The following is a 20,000-nucleotide window of genomic DNA, read 5'->3' on the forward strand; positions in this document are numbered from 1 at the left end:
CCTCCTGAGGGCAGGGTTTGACCGCTGGAGTGCTGCACGCATGCAGTTCTACACAGCGCTGGGAGGAGTCCTGGGAGCCTGCTTCGCCCTCTCCGCCCAATCACAGCGTGGCGCAGGTGAGCCGGCTCCTCTGATTGGATGGAGGGTAAATCCCTCTCTGAGTAACAGGGCAGAGTCAGCACAGCAGCTATAATCATTTAGAAGAAGTCTGGTTTGTTATATTAAAGCCAAGCATGGTCATCACAATATAAGCAGTTCCCTGTGTTTCCCCTAGATAATCCCCTCTGCATCACACGCACGCCCGGGAGAATGACGCTGGTCATATCTAAATGACCAATTAGCACTGGAGAATGACCCTGGTCATGTCTAAATGACCGTTAGCACTGGAGAATGATGCTGGTCATATCTAAATGACCAATTATCACTGGAGAATGACCCTGGTCATGTCTAAATGACAGTTAGCACTGGAGAATGATGCTGGTCATGTCTAAATGACCAATTAGCACTGGTGAATGACTGGTCATATCTAAATGACCAATTAGCACTGGAGAATGATGCTGGTCATGTCTAAATGACCAATTAGCACTGGAGAATGACGCTGGTCATGTCTAAATGACCAATTAGCACTGGAGAATGTCATGTCTAAATGACCAATTAGCACTGGAGAATGACACTGGTCATATCTAAATGACCAATTAGCACTGGAGAATGACTGGTCATATCTAAATGACCAATTAGCACTGGAGAATGACTGGTCATATCTAAATGCACCAGTCAGCTGGTTAGCAGATAAGTGTTTACTAACTCCTGTGTCCTCCTTCCCTACCTCTAGAGGGCGCCACTGCCTGGATCCTGCCCTTCACCTCCGGGGGCTTCCTTTATATCGCCCTGGTGAACGTGGTACCCGACCTCCTGGAGGAGACCAATCCCAGGTAACCATAGAGACACACAGGGCTTTCTGTGATAGGTCGATTGGCATGACGAAGTCTCAGCCACCCCTCAGTCATGATGTTTATACGGTTAAGCTCCACGTTTTACTGTCTAATGGCTCTTTTCCACTGCATGGTACTTTTTTTGAGGTTCCAAGCCAGCTGAGGTGATACCAAATAGTGATGTGAAAGTATTGGAGGTAGTGATTGTTTGCTAATTGCCATTGCTGTGTTCTGGACCCATCATTTAAAAAAAATAAATAAAAAATACCTTAGCCATAACATGCTAGCATGACAAGCAGCTAACGTGGTCGGGGTTCGAACCGGCAACCCTCCGGTTACAAGTCCGAAGCGCTAACCAGTAGGCCACGGCTGCCCCAATTTTTTGAACTTACAGTTAAAAAAAAAAAAGAGCGTTCTATCTCCTTATGAATTAACAAGCAGTTTCTCATGGATTAAAATTAACAACACAAACAACCACATGCCATGAATCAGAAACAAACTCCCCTTGATTTCCTCTGTTGTTGATATTGTTATTACTGTGTGTCCCACGTTAATGACGGTAGCTAGTATCCTTCTGCGTCGCTATGGCACCCAGCTGCATTAAAGAGTTCCTTTTTGCGGTGGAAAAGGAAAATCTGGTAGTAGAGTAGAGTAGAGCGGATCCCGTTCACTGGAGAAGGGACTTCACTCATTGAGTGCCAAAAACGTAATATTATGTTTTTAGCTTTTTTTCTTTATTACGAAACTAGACACTCTAACACACCTTATATGTGATTTTGGGAACTCTGTGATGAATGGAAATGAAATATGACGATCGAAAACTCATGAAAACGCACAATCTGGACATTTTATCTGGACATTTAATCTTAAAACTCTGCTTTTGATGGTTGCCGCTTTGGGTTGAATCAGTGACACATGCACGTCAGGTCAAAACCAGGCCATTTTCGTGGGTTTATCACTAGGTGGCAGTCTCGCTAGGTCACTTCCCGGAAACTTTACAGGCAGCACTTCATATTACATCTCCATTTCTAGAAATAAAACAGCGATTTTGATGAAAACTAGCCACTGTTTAGCTTGGGATTTCTTAGGAACAGAGGCATGTAGAAATAAACGTTTTGTACCCACTGAGAGCTTAAAGTCTCACCTTTCAAACAAGCCATAGTATGTGTCCATAGCTATAACATAGAATACGCTGTGGCTCTACAAAAATCGTCAACATAGATCAAGATTGCTGGCACTCGGGGCCAAAGCTTCCTAAAACAGCGCGGCATTCAATGAGTTAATATGTCTAATAATGCTGGCACTCACCCACTGGGCATAAGGCCATCCGTCAGTCCTGATGTTTATACGGTTAAGCTCCACTTTTTACTGTCTAATTTGTATAGATGTGAATATCTATCTGTATCTATATCTGTGTTTGTGTGTGTGTGTGTGTGTGTGTGTGTGTGTGTCTTTAGGGAGTCTCTGCTGCAGATCCTGTTGTTGTGTTGTGGAATCGCTGTCATGGCCATTCTCTCAGTTGTCGTGGACTGAACCCCCCCCCCCCCCCCCCCCCACACACACACACACACACCTGCCCCCCCACCCCCCTCCCAATTAGCCCAGTTGGCGAGTGCCAGCACGACTGACCACAGATGCCTTCTCTTGCTATTGGAGCTTTAAAGACTCTTTGATTGAACAGCAGCAGCCCAATGACGGACAAATCCTCCAGTGTCAAAGGTCAAACTAGCCAATGATCAGAAAAGCGAGACAATCAAAAGCCTTCCTTGCACACACACACTCACACACACCTTCCTCACGGAGAGACGGCCCAAAGAGAAACTTCAAAATGCTCTGGGACCTTTCTACACTGAGAGACGAAAGGCCAGTCTGAGGAAGCTGTGGATGACACACACACACACACACACACACTCTCAGTTGCGCCCGCCTTTTTTCTGTTCCTTACGCATGTTTCAACCACGCAAGGCCGGTCTCTCACGCATATGCTTGATACACACACACTACCACACAGACACACACACACACACATGCATATGCTAACACACTCCTTCTGAGCTGTATGTGCCATCCTCACTGATGTCCTGCAGCTGAGTGAGGCCTCCACGCTGCACCTACCACAGGGCGCTTCACCCCGTCCGGCCCCGTGCCCTGCTTAGGGTTGGCATGGGCCTGGCGTGGGCCTGGCATGGGTCGGATGGCCGTGGAGCTGGTCCTGGGGCGGTGTGGGCTTCTCCAGATCCCCTGGGTCGGTCTGTAGCCTCAGTGTGCTGTGGTGCTCTATGTCTGAGTATTATGGTCTGGCCCATCGGTTTGAAAAGCCCAGCGGGGAACAGAAGGACTCTGTGAACCAGCTCCGCTCACAGCAGATCTGTAAACTCTGCTTCTGGTTCATCACTTAAACGAACCTCTGCACACTATTACTGTTACTGACTCTCCTGATGTTACACACACACACACTCACACACACACACACACACACACTATTACTATTCAACCACTATTCTTTAGACCTTAGATTTGACACACACACACACACATACACACACACACACACTATAGTCATTCCAGGCTCTAGATGGCACCTACAGAAAGCAGCAGAGTCTGATCAATCTGCTCTCCACTCCGCTTCTGTCGGAGGTCCTACAGAACCTCCCTCAGACGTCTTTCACCGTGTACACACACAGTATTGTTACATACCCAGTCCTGTGTCCATTAGCTACTGTTACTGAATCAGCCCAACACTACATTCAGAGTCACCAGCATGCACTAGCTGGTTTAAATTTCAACTAATCGTTAACACTTTTGATGGATAGGGATGAGCCTTTATCCAATCAGAGTTTGAGTATTGTCCAATTTCCATAGAATGCCAACAAACACCCGACCCCCACACCAGTGTATATATGATGGAAAAAATATATATTTTATTTAAGAAAACCATGTTGAAAAATGTTTTTCATGTTCTTCAAAATGTTTTTGGAAATAACATTTCTGTTGTGTTGAAGTCCCAGTATTATTTGTAAACTAAATAAAATGTTTATAAGTACAAAAATCTGTGGAAATGATTTATTGCATATTTATTGTATGTTATAAATGTTTGTGTTATGTCCTGGGAGATGGAAACCCTATGGAGAAGAGAGAAGGAATGTGATTGGACCAGGCCTAGTATGAAGTTGGAGTGACCGCTTGGTGACATGACACCCCTCTCTGATGATCGAAGCATCATCAGTGTCTCTACACATGAACTTGAGTATTGAGAACATTGTTCGTGTACACATAGTTTACTAAAAAGAAAGATTTTGGACAACTCACTCCTTGCAAGATGGCAGCGAGCAGAAAAAACAAGTGAGTTGTTCAAAACGTTTCTTTTAGTAAACTCTGTGTACACCAACAATATTCTCAATGCTCGAGTTCATGTGAAGAGACACTGATGATACTTCGATCAAAGTTTCATGTTGTGTCGAGCCTTCTTAGTGTTTGAAAAATAACGATTTTGACGCGATTTTATCAAAAAAGTAGTGGTCCTATAGGATTCCCATTCAAAAGGTAATTTCACCCGAAAACGACAACGCATACAAGCTTAAAAGTGGCGCTTTGGACATACTTATGCTTTTATATTAAAGTTTGAATTGGGTACATTCACAAAACACCATATGATGCATTTTGGCAAGAGTTACGCAGATGAAACGTGTGACTGTTTGCTGATAAGATGCAGATGAAACGTGTGAGTGTTTGCTGATCAGATGCACGCTTGCTTGTTATGGGCGTGATGCAGACAAACTTCTCTGTATGATGAAACGCCGGTTGTTAGTGATTGGTTCAAAGTGGTTCAAAGGAACTCCACTGATTTTAAGACCGAGAGTCTGGTTTCCAGGCTAATGGGCATGCATAAACATGTCCTTAAAACAACCCTTAACGTTCATTTTTAAAACTGTGCAACTCACCGAGTGGTTAGTGGTGTTCGTTGATGTTCCAAAACAAGTAGCGCAGCGAAATACAGTTCCTGTCGTGTCTTATTTGGCGTTTTGTTAAATCTCATTGATTTCTGTTGGAAGACTCATTAGTCGTTGATATTACTGAAACAGAAAGGGGGTCTGTTTACATTTGGTTGTAGTCTTTCCCCCGCGAGACCTTCTTTTGCTGTCTATGCTTCAGACTCAAATATTGAGCGGAAGTTTATATGCGGTTGTGAGGTATCTGAAAAAATAGTTCCACAATAGCAAATAAAACGGATTGAAATTGTGCTTTGCGCAGATATATTTGTTTTTAATAATCAACGAACACCACTAACCACTCAGTGAGTTGCACAGTTTTGTAAACGAACGTTTTAAAATGTTTTAACGGCTTTGTTTTAAAGATATGTTTGTGCATGCCCATAGCCAGCCAACTGAAACAGTTGACTGAAACAGTCAAAGGCTATTCAAAACGAGCCAGAAAGCCAAGACAGGACCCATCATCAAAATGTCGGTGTCCACCACTCTAGTTCATCCAAAACAAACCAGAAAATGGACTCAAAGTGCTAAATACCGGAATTATCCTTTAAGTGTGTGTGTGCTATTAGGACGGTGCTAAAAACAGAATAGAAAAAAATCATAGGACAAATCATAAATGTGTGTGTATCTGCAGTAAGAGGTAATGAACATTATGATGTTTCTGTCTTCATGAGAGACCTGTGAGTATGTGTGTGTATATGTTTGTTATGTTTGTGTGTGTGTTTATGTGTGTTTATATGTTTGTGTGTTTATATGTGTGTGTTGCGGGGGGGGGGGGGTGTACTCCTCGTCTCACACCACCTCTTCTGCTGGCATGTCTTTCGGATGTTTTCTCTTGAACCATTTGATGAGCTCTACCCAGACCACGGTACAGGAGGCACACACACACCATCCTCGTTTCACCTGGACACAGAGCAAGCCATGTTCAACACACACATACACACACACACACACACACACACACTTTTTCTCCACCTTTCCTGGTTTGCTTTCAGCACCCCCAATGAATATCATCCCCAATGCAATGAAGCCTACCTTAGAAAAAAAACTCTCTCTCTCTCTCTCTCTCTGCCTGTCTCTCTCTCTCTCTCTCTCTCTCTCTCTCTCTCTCTCTCTCTCTCTCTCTCTCTCTGCCTGCCTGTCTCTCTCTCTCTCTCTGCCTGTCTCTCTCTCTCTGCCTGTCTCTCGCTCTCTCTCTCTCTCTCTGCCTGTCTCTCTCTCTCTCTCTCTGCCTGTCTCTCTCTCTCTCTGCCTGTCTCGCTCTCTCTCTCTCTCTGTCTCTCTCTCTCTGCCTGTCTCTCGCTCTCTCGCTCTCTCTCTCTCTCTCTCTGCCTGTCTCTCTCTCTCTCTCTCTCTGCCTGTCTCTCTCTCTCTCTGTCCACTCTCACCTGTCTGGACTCTGCGTGGCCATAGCGCAGGTAAGTGGCGAAGTGTTCGCAGTTCTCCAGCAGCAGGTTGTAGTCCAGCGGCTTGCCCACCCAGGCGTTGGCCTCCTCCACGATGATGGCCGTGGGCCGTGGCTCATACCTGTCGTCCAGGTAGTTATTGACGCGATGGGATCGCCCCACCACCATCTCTGCTAGCTTACTGCGTGCGATGTGACCTTTGGAGATCGGCAAGTACTTGGCCGAATCTGAGGGTGACAACAGGCATGTTTTCGAGGCTATGTGGGTTCATATACACGGCATGCTTTAGAGGCTATGTGGGTTCATATACACGGCATGTTTTAGAGGCTATGTGGGTTCATACACACGGCATGTTTTAGAGGCTATGTGGGTTCATATACACGGCATGTTTTAGAGGCTATGTGGGTTCATTGCTATATAAACCAACATGTTTCAATGGCAGACTGTAAATGTGTTATAATGTTACAGTGATCTGTATGGCCAATATGGCAGAAGTGTTTGAGTTTTTATTGTATAAACTATAGGAGGTACATTTTTCTGACAGATATTGCGATGGCGATTTGCAATATGATTTTTGAATCTCAATTTATTGATTCAGTTCAATATTCCAAATGTCTCTTTAATTGTGCCTCCCTTGGTTGGTGAGCACGCCCAGTCCACAAGAAGCACAGCACCCCCAACCGACTGTGACGCTCACTAATCAGAATTTCTAGAGGTGACATAGTCAAGGTCCAGGAGGATGAAGTAAATACAAAAGTCAGAAATGTGACAAAATTAACTGGTCACAATTATTTGTAGCTTTTGCGATTAGGTAATTGCGCTGGTTCATGTTGTGATAATTGTGCAGCCCTTTTAGGAGGTCTAATTAACCAACACAAGCAGACATATGTTTGAGGAACTGACCAACACTAGCAGGCATATGTTTGAGGAACTGACCAAGACCAGCAGACATATGTCTGAGGCGAGGAACTGACCAACACAGCAGACACATGTTTGAGGAACTGACCAACACAGCAGACACATGTCTGAGGTGAGGAACTGAAACGTGCTATTTTGCTATTTCACTTGCAGATTACTGGTATTCTGTATCTGCTTTACATCATTCCCTCCTGAGCTGTCACCTGTTGCCAAAAGCAGGTGAAATATTTCAAAGCACTTTTCATCGTAAATATTGTAAATGTAAACATCTCTAAATATCGGATGATCAACAGAAATGTGCTCCTGAAGGCACCTGGCAGTGGAGGCAGAGGGATTTGTACCTGGGACTGTGAAGTGCACCACGTATCCATCTCCCACATATACGACCCAGTGGCTATACAGCGTCTCCATGATCTCCACCATGTCCCCTGGCACAGGGTCCTACAGAGCGCACAGCAACACCACACTCAGCCATGATGTATCACAACACCACACTCAGCCATGATGTATCACAACACACTTACTCAGCCATGATATATCACAACACACTTACTCAGCCATGATGTATCACAACACCACACTCAGCCATGATGTATCACAACACCACACTCAGCCATGATGTATCAAAACACACTTACTCAGCCATGATATATCAAAACACACTTAATCAGCCATGATATATCACAACACGCTTACAGGACACACACAACACACTTACAGGACACACACCACACACTTACTCAGCCATGATATATCACAACACACTTACTCAGCCATGATATATCACAACACACTTACAGGACACACACAAGAAGACATGCAGGATGTATACAGTACAACAGACTCACAAGAGTCATACAACATCCCTAAAGGAGACACACAACAGACTAACAGCAGGCATACTGGTAAAGACCTTTCTAGAAGGGAACGCATCTGTGTGTGGTGTAGGTGGTGAGGTGTGTGTGTGTGGTGTAGGGGGTGAGATGTGTGTGTGTGTGTGTGTGTGTGTGTGTGGTGTAGGGGGTGAGGTGTGTGTGTGTGGTGTGGGGGTGAGGTGTGTGTGTGTGTGTGTGGTGTAGGGGGTGAGGTGTGTGTGTGTGTGTGTGGTGTAGGGGGTGAGGTGTGTGTGTGTGGTGTAGGGGGTGAGGTGTGTGTGTGTGGTGTAGGGGGTGAGGTGTGTGTGTGTGGTGTAGGGGGTGAGGTGTGTGTGTGTGTGTGTGTGGTGTAGGGGGTGAGGTGTGTGTGTGTGGTGTAGGAGGTGAGGTGTGTGTGTGTGTGTGGTGTAGGGGGTGAGGTGTGTGTGTGTGTGTGTGTGTGTGTGTGTGTGGTGTAGGGGGTGAGGTGTGTGTGTGTGTGTGTGTGGTGTAGGGGGTGAGGTGTGTGTGTGTGTGGTGTAGGGGGTGAGGTGTGTGTGTGTGTGTGGTGTAGGGGGTGAGGTGTGTGTGTGTGGTGTAGGGGGTGAGGTGTGTGTGTGTGTGTGGTGTAGGGGGTGAGGTGTGTGTGTGTGTGTGGTGTAGGGGGTGAGGTGTGTGTGTGTGTGTGGTGTAGGGGGTGAGGTGTGTGTGTGTGTGGTGTAGGGGGTGAGGTGTGTGTGTGTGTGTGTGGTGTAGGGGGTGAGGTGTGTGTGTGTGTGTGTGGTGTAGGAGGTGAGGTGTGTGTGTGTTGTAGGGGGTGAGGTGTGTGTGTGTGTGTGTGTGTGTGTGTGTGTGTGTGTGTGTGTGTGTGTGTGTGTGGTGTAGGGGGTGAGGTGTGTGTGTGTGTGTGTGGTGTAGGGGGTGAGGTGTGTGTGTGTGTGTGTGTGTGTGTGGTGTAGGGGGTGAGGTGTGTGTGTGTGTGTGGTGTAGGGGGTGAGGTGTGTGTGTGTGTGTGGTGTAGGGGGTGAGGTGTGTGTGTGTGTGGTGTAGGGGGTGAGGTGTGTGTGTGTGTGGTGTAGGGGGTGTGGTGTGTGTGTGTGTTGTGCAGTGATTGGATGATAGACTGACCCGGTAGATGCAGCTCAAACAGCAGCCCATTGCTCCCAAACACCAGCCCAGATCACCTGTAGACAGAACAGTAAACACCAGCCCAGATCACCTGTAGACAGAACAGTAAACATCAGCCCAGATCACCTGTAGACAGAACAGTAAACATCAGCCCAGATCACCTGTAGACAGAACAGTAAACACCAGCCCAGATCACCTGTAGACAGAACAGTAAACATCAGCCCAGATCACCTGTAGACAGAACAATAAACATCAGCCCAGATCACCTGCTTCTTCCAGTAGCAGCAACTGGAATCCATGCATTTCCACGGAATTATTTTTGGAATCTGATCCCTTATCATACCTGTTCATTCTTACTTGTCGCTCGACTTATCGTGACTAAATTCAAGATGGCTGCAAACGCTAAACTTCGTGAAGATACTGTCTGTATAAATCGTCTTGTAAGTAAACTACCAGTGCTTTCTCAAAGTTCTCAATGTCTCGTTTTAAATGTCAGGGCCCTTAGAAGTCTACCAATGAAGTGTGGAGATACATTGAGCCTCATAAATGGTGTAAAACAGTGATTTATTTGCATGGCTAGCCCGATGCCGAAGCACCACCATTGAAAAAGCTGTTGGTAGCATCGGCTAACTAGCGCCAGATTTTGGAGTGCAGGGGACAAGCCGAGATGGGCTATGAGACATACGTTCACACTCGGTATCATGTTTCAACACACTTTAGGTCAATATCACACCGGAATTCTCCTTTAATGCTGAAAAGACCAACGTAATAGTGTTTTCAATCTCAAGGAAGAATGAGTTAGACCTGAACATTGTCACAAATATCAGCACATACTCCACCAAACCCTGTTAGTGGTACTGCCCCCTCTCCTCTGGGTGATCGATGTCTGGCACATGCACAGCAGGCCCTATAGCACAAGCACAGGCATGGGGAAATGAAACATGCCCTGTTCCCCTGGGCAACTTCCCCCTCACAGCAGAAACATTCACTTACACACTCACATGCACACACACACTCACACACACACATGCACACACACACATGCACTCACATACACACACTCACATGCACACACACACACACATGCATGCACACACACACACACACATGCACATTCGCACACACACACCAGAAACTCTCTTTCACGAACACATATTTACACAGAAGTATGTCACACAGACACCGCAACACACACACACCAAACAGAGGAATAGTCTCACAACACACTGCTCCACTTTTCAATCAGACTAATAATGGGTTATTATTTACCCCTGCCTTATCAAGAGCCCATAACTGCCGGCGGGGGCAGCCGTGGCCTACTGGTTAGCGCTTCAGACTGGGGCAGCCTTGGCCTACTGGTTAGTGCCTTGGACTTGTAACCGGAGGGTTGCTGGTTTGAACCCCGACCAGTAGGCATGACTGAAGTGCCCTTGAGCAAGGCACCTAACCCCTCTCTGCTCCCCGAGTGCCGTTGTTGTTGCAGGCAGCTCACTGCACCGGGATTAGTGTGTGCTTCACCTCACTGTGTGTTCACTGTGTGCGGAGTGTGTTACACTAATTCACGGATTGGGATAAATGCAGAGACCAAATTTCCCTCACGGGATCAAAAGAGTATACTTATACTGCTTTCTATCTCAGCCACCACTGACACATCAAGGAGAGAAACCAGGAATGCTGGAAAACATTTTGAGTAGGAAGTGCTGAAGATCCAATATTCATAGCATTTTAACATGGCTGTCAAGCTGTCATACTGTGGAAATATAATGTGTATGTGTGTGTGTGTGTGTGCTAGTTAAGACCTGCTCAGTGTGTGAGGGAACATTAATCAATGTTCTTCTAATTTTATGGAAACACTATTCAATAGCAGTGACTGACAGTACGTATCCAATACATTATAAAAAGTCATTACTTTTAATCTGTAAGGTGATGGTCAATATGCCAGTAATCAATATGACCTATAGTATAGTCAGTGATTAAACAACAAGCCATCCAATAAGAAACTAAATGTTATTAGATTATGAAAATACAGAAAATATGTAGAAAAGTATCATTTAAATGGACACTGCGGTGCACTTAACGCTAGCCCTTATGAAAGCATGAGAGGGATTAGGCGTACCTGTGTGAAGCGTAGGCTCGTGCAGGTGGTTGGTTCTGTCCTTGTTAACGCTTGGCTCACTGTTGAAATAGTAACACCATGAAACTGCAGGCCTACAGAAAAGAGGAAGTAAAACACACACACACACACACACACACACACAGTTGATACACCATGCATGCAGTTGATTCCTGACCATGCCGATATTACGCAACTGCATGATGCACTCAGCCTAATGCCTTCAGCCAGTCCTCTTTGTTCTTATTCAAATAATAGGGGGGTTGTGGCAATCTAACAACCTCGGAAAATCACGTAAATCACGGAGTAGACCACAGAAAGCCATATAGCAAACATAAAGTTTCACTTTCAACCATAAAGATAAGTTATGTTGGCTGGCACTATATATTCTGTTAAGTAGCCTAGACTGAAATAAAATATAGGTAGGCCTTATATACAACCATGGAAGGGATATGGCTCTGACTGTAACAAAAACATCATTACAATCAGAGCCATTTCCGTTCCATGGTTGTATAGGACATCCGTCTCGCCACGCTTCAGTGTTCCACCACGAGCGCGGTTTCAGCTTCAAATGTCATATGGCACGCAGGCAGGGGGCATCGCGACATCGATCGCGCTTTCACACTTGTCTAATTTCGACACAGTTAAGTAGACGAAGGACCGTTGCCATGACAACTCCCATGTGGGTTGCCCTCCCTTGTCATATGCCGTGGGCTGCCTGCGCGTGCTCCTTTGCCCTCCACAATCACAAAGCCTATAAGCAATGTGCATTTGCATTGCACTCTCATTTTAGAGATGAGCTGTCTACTTGGTGGCGCGTCTCACAAATGGACTATGTGCTGTTTGACTACAGCAGCCTACTGAAATCTCTTTGTCTCAGTTTCATTCATGGTTCTGCTTCATTCATAATCGACTCAGTATTAGTGCGCTGCGCTGTTCATAACAATTCTCAGTGGCCAGTTACTTTTCCCTTTTCCTGCTTCAGGCTGCCATTGCCTAGTTCCTGATGACGGTAGCATCAGCGACCAAAAGACACGAAGTGTTAGGATGTTTTAAATGGTCATTCTGAGCGTCTGCCCAGGAGGCGTGGTCAATTAGCCCACTGACCACTTTCTTCATCACCCACCACCACTTCCACCTATCGTCCAATCGCAGCCCTGAAAACACGGACAGATCTGTATAAACATGTAAACAAACCCGAGGACGTAAGGGACTGCGCCTCCCGAATCCCCCCGCATGGTCATCCAGAACAGAACAGAACAGGGGAGGAATGTAGAGCTCTCCGGCTCGCCAACAACACGTCTTTTGGTAAGCAGTTCTCTTTGTCGGTCCTCCCGGCTGTCACTCACTCTCCGCCCGGGTGGTACCGGCCGTTTCCGCGTCTCTGCTCTGATTCCTGCATCTATTCCGCACGAGCCCCAGCGGAGACAGAGCGCATTGCATCACCATCCGGCTCGTCGCAGGCAGCATCCCTCTCTCGCGCTGCCTCTCTCGCTCTCCGTCATTCCGGAGCAGATGGTGGGACGGACGTCGCATCTGTCTCAGCGCTCCACGATAACCGAAAGCAGTCAGAGGGGACAGAGGACAGGGTGGCGTCCGTGATGAGCGCGACTGAGTGCGCGAGGAATCAGTGATTTGTGCCGCAGGCTTCCGGGCTCCGGAGATCCACTCTGCCTGCGCTCTCTCTCCGTTACGTGAGGAAGATGGCTGCCATGAAGATCCTCACTGGCGCGGGACTCTTCTTGGCGTTCTGCTCGCTTGCTTTGCTCGCGATGGCTATTTGCACTGACCACTGGTACGAGACGGACGCGCGGAGACACCGGGAACGCTGTAAGAATTACGCCAACAACAAGAGGAAAGACCCGGGCTTCATCCTCCTGTCCAACCACAACCTGCCGCTCCAGATGCCTCTGAAGGGCACCGTGGAGCGGAGACACCCGGGGCCGAGTGACGGAGCTCTTCTGCGGAAGAGGCGGGAGGTTGTTGCTGCTGCCCCGGCCATGGAGTCGCAGTGTAGCCGGCAGTTCAACTCCACCATCTCGGGGCTGTGGAGGAAGTGTCTGCGAGAAGGCTTCGACTTGGAGACGGAGGAGCTCATCTATAAAGGTGAGAATAGTTATGCTGTTTCACTCCAGACCCAAGTGCAGGAGTATGTTCTGCTTTCCAACGAGGGCCGGAGGAATGAGTAGCCTACAGTGGGCAGCCGGGACACACGCATGAGAGCCTGGGCCTCAAAACTATAGCAGCCAGCCAGGGCACAAGTGGAGTTTTCTTGAACACCAATCAAATGGACAATGAAGCCGAGTGGAGTGGGTTTTTTTAGATGTGAAAAGACGTTTTCGGTTGGCATGTTTTTATTTGGTGTGATTCCCACCCCATACTTCAGCATGACGAATGCACGTGAGCGCTGTCCACGGTGCTGAATGTTTATGACCCGCACGTGGAATCGCTCGCTGGGGGGTTGGGGGGGGGGGGGTTGTCGTTAAGGTGCTGTGAGCTTAGTCGATCCCCGTACTCGCAGCTGGCAGGGCCGTGAGATAATGAGTCGTTACAGGGAAATGGGCCGGAGCGCCCGAGGGCTAACCCAGAGATGCACGCGGGCTGAATAACTAATCAACATCCGGACATGGGCGGGGGCGGGGGCGAGCTTCAACTGATATACAGTAACAGGGTATACGGACATGGAGCTCCATCTGATATACAGTAACAGGGTATATGAGCTCCATCTGATATACATGATATACAGTAACAGGGTATATGAGCTCCATCTGATATACATGATATACAGTAACAGGGTATATGAGCTCCATCTGATATATATACAGTAACAGGGTATATGAGCTCCATCTGATATACAGTAACAGGGTATATGAGCTCCATCTGATATACATGATATACAGTAACAGGGTATATGAGCTCCATCTGATATACAGTAACAGGGTATATGAGCTCCATCTGATATACATGATATACAGTAACAGGGTATATGAGCTCCATCTGATATATATACAGTAACAGGGTATATGAGCTCCATCTGATATACAGTAACAGGGTATATGGACATGGGTGGACAGGCACCGTCAGGAAACACTTTCATTTACACAGTTTCATTTACTGCTGTTTACAGCAGAGGAGCACCTGTTAGATACATCACTTCCTGGATGCAGATACCGATACCATGTCAGATTTACCTCCGACTCTGGATATAGTCTTCCTCACCCCTCCAGTCAGGTGGGCAGTGGTAGGGTGTGTCCTGGTCAGGTGGGCAGTGGTAGGGTGTGTCCTGGTCAGGTGGGCAGTGGTAGGGTGTGTCCTGGTCAGGTGGGCAGTGGTAGGGTGTGTCCTGCGGCCGCTGGGTCCTGTGTTTCATGAGCATCCTCCACAGTGATCTCAGCCTTCTCTTGACCTCTCCACTCACCGCTCTTCAGTCAGACTCAGAGATGCTGCGAGCACAAGTGTGTGTGTGTGTGTGTGTGTTTGTTGTTTAGAATCAGATCACAGTAGCTCTTATAGTCCCTGAAGTCCCTCTCTGCTAAGGCATGACAGGCCTGTCTGACAGCATGTCTCTGTGGACCCCTCCACTCTCCTCTCTATCTCTCCCACTCTCCTCTCTCTATCTCTCCCTCTCCTCTTCTCTCCTCTCCTCTCTCTTCTCTCTCTCTCTCCTTTCCCCCCTCCTCTTTCCCTCCTCTTTCCCTCCTCTCCTCTCCTCTTCTCTTCTCTCCTCTCCTCTCTCTATCTCTCCCTCTCCTCTTCTCTCCTCTCCTCTCCTCTCTCTTCTCTCTCCTCTTCTCCCTCTCTCCACTCTATCCTCTACTCTCCACTGTCTTCTCCTCTCTCTCCTCTACTCTCCCCTCTTCTCTCTCTCTCCTCTCTCTCCTATCCACTCTCTCCTCTCTCTCTCTCTCTCTCTCTCTCTCTCTCTCTTTTTCTTATCTCTCTCCTGTCCTCTCTCTCTCCTTACTCTTTTCTCTCTGTCCTCTCTCTTTCCTTTTCTCTCTCTTCTGAAATTCATCTCTCCTTTTCTCTTTTTCCTCTCTTCTCTCTCTCTACACAGCTCTCCACACTTTGCTTTATATCTCTACTCCTCCTCTTCTCTCCATTCCTCTCTATCCTATTCTCTCGTTCCTTCTCCTCTCTCTGTAGTTTCATCAATAATTCCTCCAGCCGTGTGTCCCATCCTGTCTGGAAGCTGGGGGAGATAGTAGTACACATGAATGAACAAATCACTGCGGATCAGGGCCGCATCAGGGCCACATCAGGGCCGTGTGTAAGCTGCATCTGTTCCATGGTGAGGTGATCAGTGTGAGCAAACTGCTCCTGTCACTTAAACAAAAACTACACTCCAGGGTCATATTTGAATCTGATTCAGTCTCTATCTCTCCCCCTCACTCCTCCTCTCTTTCTCTCTCCATCTCTTCTCTGTCCCACCTTCCTCTGTCCTCTGTCTCTCTATCCCTGCTGTGTGATATGAATACTTAATACTCAACTCAAAGCCCACTGCTGTCTTCTCCTTGGCCTCCTAGATAGTGAGACCACTCCTGTTTGGGTTTTCACCTGTGTGTGTGTGTGTGTGTGTGTGTGTGTGTGTGGCAAACATCATCCATTTTCTAAACCAAAAAACAATTAATAGTAGATTATTCCACGGCTCTTCATAATGCTGTAGAATGCTCCATTCACTTGAATCGGCCTTCCCAACGTTTGGAGATTTGATCATTTTGTATAACAGACCATTGCTATGTATAACAGACCGCAGTCAAGGAAAATGGGTTTTGTACTTATTATTCACATCTTTCATATCATTCCGCAAGTAGTCCGGGCACTCTTCAGTCAAAAGTGAAAGCAGAGGGTTTATCAACTGTGTTCTAAAGAATGTTTGATTCAAGTTGAGGGTGTGTTGCGAACTATTTGTTTCTCAGCAAAAGCCACAAATACAAAATCAATAGCCGTATAATATGGGGGATAATGTATAGAACGCTGGTCATTATCAGGAAAATAAGTCCCATCAGGGCGAATCAAGACCTGGTTCGCCCGGTTGGGACTTATTTTCCCGATAATGAGCGGTGTTCTATACATTAACCCCTACTTGTTTTATCAATACAATACCCCACTCCTGACATGCAAGGAAGTAAAGTATCTTGGTCATATTCTTAGTGATGATTTGAGACATGGCAGAGATATATACCTCCAGTGTTGCAAATTAAGTATGTGCTCTGTTATATCGTAAAAGCACCAATTACCACCCTTTTCGTTCTAAAATTCTAAAACAACAATGTTTTTTAATACTTCAAAATAACATTTGATAAATGAACCTTACATTTTTCAGTTGCCATAGGTGTGTAGATTTGAACAAAATCTGGTTTGGTTCTTACCGGGGTGTTTACTGCCTGAAATATCCGATTTTGTTTACCATGCTCGAAGTTCAAAATCGCAAATCAAAATTCCACTGGCGCTTCAAGCGGATTTGTACACACGCTTGCGTTTCTTTACGAATCCGCCGTCTTGGTTTGTATAGAAATGAATATTAAGTGACACATATACGTAAATGTACACGTAAATAGGGGACGGGCGGTAATAGGTGACGTTCCGATATGTGTGGAGGCTCAAAGTGGCTTATAATGATACTACAGTATGAGGTTGCTGCTTCAGCTACCGAGAGATTGTGTAGTGCCAGTCATCTGCCCTGGCATACCAAGATGGTGTAGCGCCAGTGATCTGCCCTGGCATACCAAGATGGTGTAGTGCCAGTGATCTACCCTGGCATACCAAGATGGTGTAGTGCCAGTCATCTCCCTGGCATACCAAGATGGTGTAGTCCCAGTCATCTCCTTGGCATACCAAGATGGTGTAGTGCCAGTCATCTCCCTGGCATACCAAGATGGTGTAGCGCCAGTGATCTACCCTGGCATACCGAGATGGTGTAGTGGTGCCAGTCATCTGCCTGGCATACCAAGATGGTGTAGTGCCAGTCATCTCCCTGGCATACCAAGATGGTGTAGTGCCAGTCATCTCCCTGGCATGATCCAGCTGCCGAGATGGTGTAGTAGTGCCAGTCATCTCCCCTGGCATACCGAGATGGTGTAGTGCCAGTCATCTGGCCTGGCATACCAAGATGGTGTAGTGCCAGTCATCTGATCGTGTTCTCTGGTGTGCCTACACGTGACGCAATCCTCAGAAATGTTGATTATAAATTAATTAATGTGTTGCCTGGGTGAGCCAGAGAACAACATCATAGAGGCCTTAACCAGCCCAGAAAGAGCTGTGTGCAGTACTCATCATAGAGGACACCTTAACCAGCCCAGAAAGAGCTGTGTGCAGTACTCATCATAGAGGACACCTTAACCAGCCCAGAAAGAGCTGTGTGCAGTACTCATCATAGAGGACACCTTAACCAGCCCAGAAAGAGCTGTGTGCAGTACTCATCCAGCTTAAAAAGCACTGGCCAGAAAACCAGTGGTCAGAGAATCTATACCAGTGATTAGCAGATTGATTGATTGATTGATTGATTGGCAGACTGATTGATTGATTGATTGATTGATTCTGATGATCTGCTATGCTGTTATTGTGTGTGACTCACTGTTGCTGCTATTATGGGATGGATTTAATTATTTTATATTCAATGGAGATTGAATTTAATTGAATCTTAAATATAATTCAACTATAATATAGAGCAATTAGCATATATGCAAGAAAAGTACATACACAAAGATCATTTACAGGTATCACTGTAAGTCAAAGGGGTGCACTGGATTTACAACTGAAGACAAAATCAAAGCATGAAAAAGCAACGTCCAAAACCAAAAGCGTCCAACGTCCAAAACCAAAGCAAGAAAAAGCATTCTGTTGTCCTCTCTCACTCTCTCTCTCTCTCTCTCTGTCTCTCTCTGTCTCTCTCTCACTCTCTCTCCCTCTCTCTCTCTGTCTCTCTCTCACTCTCTCTCTCTCTGTTGTCCCCTCTCTCTCTCTATTACCCCCATTTTTCTCTATCCCTCCCCCTTGCCCTCCCTCATTTTTCTCTATCCCTCCCTCTTGCCCTCCCTCATTTTCTCTATCCCTCTTTTCTTCCTTTCCTCCCTCCCTCTCTCCTTCTCTCTCTCTTTCTCTACCTCCTTCCTACCTAACCTCTCTCAATCTCTCTCTTTCTCTCTCTCCCTCTCCCTCTCTCTCTCTCACTCTCTCCATCTTTTCCTTCCTTCCTCTCTGTCTCTTTCTCTCCCCCTCTCTCCTTCCTCTCTCTCTCTTGCTCTCTCTCTCCATCTTCTCCTTCCTTCCTCTCTGTCTCTTTCTCTCCCTCTCTCCCTCATCTCTCTCTTCCTCTCTCTCTCCCTCATCTCTCTCTCCATCTTCTCTCTCTCTGTAGTAAATGAGGGAGCAGGTGGTATGGCTGCGAGGTTCAGATCCACTGCTGTGCTCACTCTCTCCAACTGCAGACTCAGCATCTCTGCAGCAACACAAATATACACACACACACACACACACACACACACACACACACACACACACACACACACACACATATACACACACACACACACACACACACACACACACATACACATACACACATACATATACACACACATATACACACATATACACACACACACACACACACACACACACACACACACACACATATACACACACATACACACACACACACACACACTCTCACGCGCACACACACACACACACACACACACACACAACAATAACAACAACAACAATAAGAGACTCTTAAACATTCTATCATTTATACAACTTTAAAAATAAGTTTTCTATTTTCATGCAGAATCACACCATACATTATTGTAAACATGATTGCTTTTCTTTTCTTTCTACATTATTTTGCTTGTTTGTGTGTGTGTGTGTGTGTGTGTCTTGGCTTCCATCCTCATGTGCTTATTTGTCATAATAGAGCTCTTGGGGCAAGGAAGTATACAAACTTGCTGTGTGCATGTGTGTGTCCACACACACACACTGTAAGTACACACACATGCATACACACTGTAAGTACACACACATGCACACACATACATACACACAGATGCATATGCACATAAGTATACACTCTAAGTATGCACACACATACACACATACACACAGATGCACACACACATACTATAAGTACACAAACATGCACACACATACATACACACAGATGCATATGCACATACACATATGTACACACACACCCTCTTTCACACTCTCTCTCTCCCTCACACACACACACACACACACACAGACACACACACAGACACACACCACTCCTCTTCCTGTGTCTTTCATTATGTATGAGGCTTTCCCCTTGTTGGGCTGCACAGAGATGGAATATCCTGAGAATGTATAAAACATCAGGTGATGGTGGTGTGTGTGTGTGTGTGTGTGAGAGAGGGAGAGAGTGGCTTTATGTTTTTGGCCACGTTATGTTTTCTTTTTTTAATCAAAGTCTTTTTATTGTATTTTCACATACAACAAAAAACAGACACATCACAACCCACCCACCCACATCGCACCACTAATGTAAAGAAAAGCAGACAGCAAAAATCACAGCAAACAGATTGACATATTATATACATAACAAAGCAGGGGAGAGGAGAACAACATTCACATCATACAATGTCATTAGAGTCCATCTGCTCAACCAATGTAAGAATAGG

The 20,000-nt window shown here is 46.2% G+C and overlaps 3 protein-coding genes across 9 annotated transcripts in view; 2 read left to right on the forward strand and 1 right to left on the reverse strand.

The window, feature by feature from the left end:
• The window catches only part of slc39a13 (solute carrier family 39 member 13), a 23,553-nt gene extending 20,710 nt beyond the window's left edge, over positions 1–2,843 (forward strand). Inside the window, 3 exon segments of the mRNA XM_042074220.1 lie at positions 1–116; positions 833–932; positions 2,390–2,843. The exon segment at positions 1–116 is cut by the window's left edge and continues 17 nt beyond it. Of these exon segments, the coding sequence (XP_041930154.1) occupies positions 1–116; positions 833–932; positions 2,390–2,465 (292 nt within the window). The 3' untranslated portion in view covers positions 2,466–2,843.
• A 2,818-nt stretch (positions 2,844–5,661) lies between these two features.
• LOC121694216 (phospholipase A and acyltransferase 4-like) lies at positions 5,662–12,618 on the reverse strand. 5 transcript variants are annotated; one of them, XM_042074224.1, is made up of 6 exons: positions 12,538–12,618; positions 11,343–11,435; positions 9,228–9,288; positions 7,587–7,686; positions 6,310–6,554; positions 5,662–5,824 (listed from the first exon to the last, which is right to left on the reverse strand). In XM_042074224.1, exons 1-6 carry the CDS (start codon positions 12,582–12,584, stop codon positions 5,714–5,716), a joined length of 657 nt encoding a protein of 218 aa, XP_041930158.1. In that variant the 5' UTR covers positions 12,585–12,618; the 3' UTR covers positions 5,662–5,713. The 5 variants fall into 5 exon arrangements, with proteins under 5 accessions (XP_041930158.1, XP_041930161.1, XP_041930156.1 ...); XM_042074227.1 differs by lacking the exon at positions 12,538–12,618 and adding an exon at positions 11,824–11,947 and having other exon boundaries at positions 9,228–9,283; positions 11,344–11,435; XM_042074222.1 differs by lacking the exon at positions 12,538–12,618 and having other exon boundaries at positions 11,343–11,704.
• Positions 12,619–12,905: 287 nt separating this feature from the next.
• tmem276b (transmembrane protein 276b) overlaps positions 12,906–20,000 on the forward strand; it is a 30,768-nt gene continuing 23,673 nt past the window's right edge. For all 3 annotated transcript variants that reach the window (XR_006025703.1, XR_006025704.1, XM_042074221.1), the window contains exon 1: positions 12,906–13,446. Coding sequence is in view for 1 of the 3 variants with exons in the window: in XM_042074221.1 (XP_041930155.1) it covers positions 13,044–13,446 (403 nt within the window). In the remaining 2 variants the exon portion in view is untranslated. The remainder of the gene's footprint in view (positions 13,447–20,000) is intronic.

Source organism: Alosa sapidissima, chromosome 20 (genome assembly GCF_018492685.1).
Source record: "Alosa sapidissima isolate fAloSap1 chromosome 20, fAloSap1.pri, whole genome shotgun sequence".
Classification (NCBI taxonomy): domain Eukaryota; kingdom Metazoa; phylum Chordata; class Actinopteri; order Clupeiformes; family Clupeidae; genus Alosa; species Alosa sapidissima.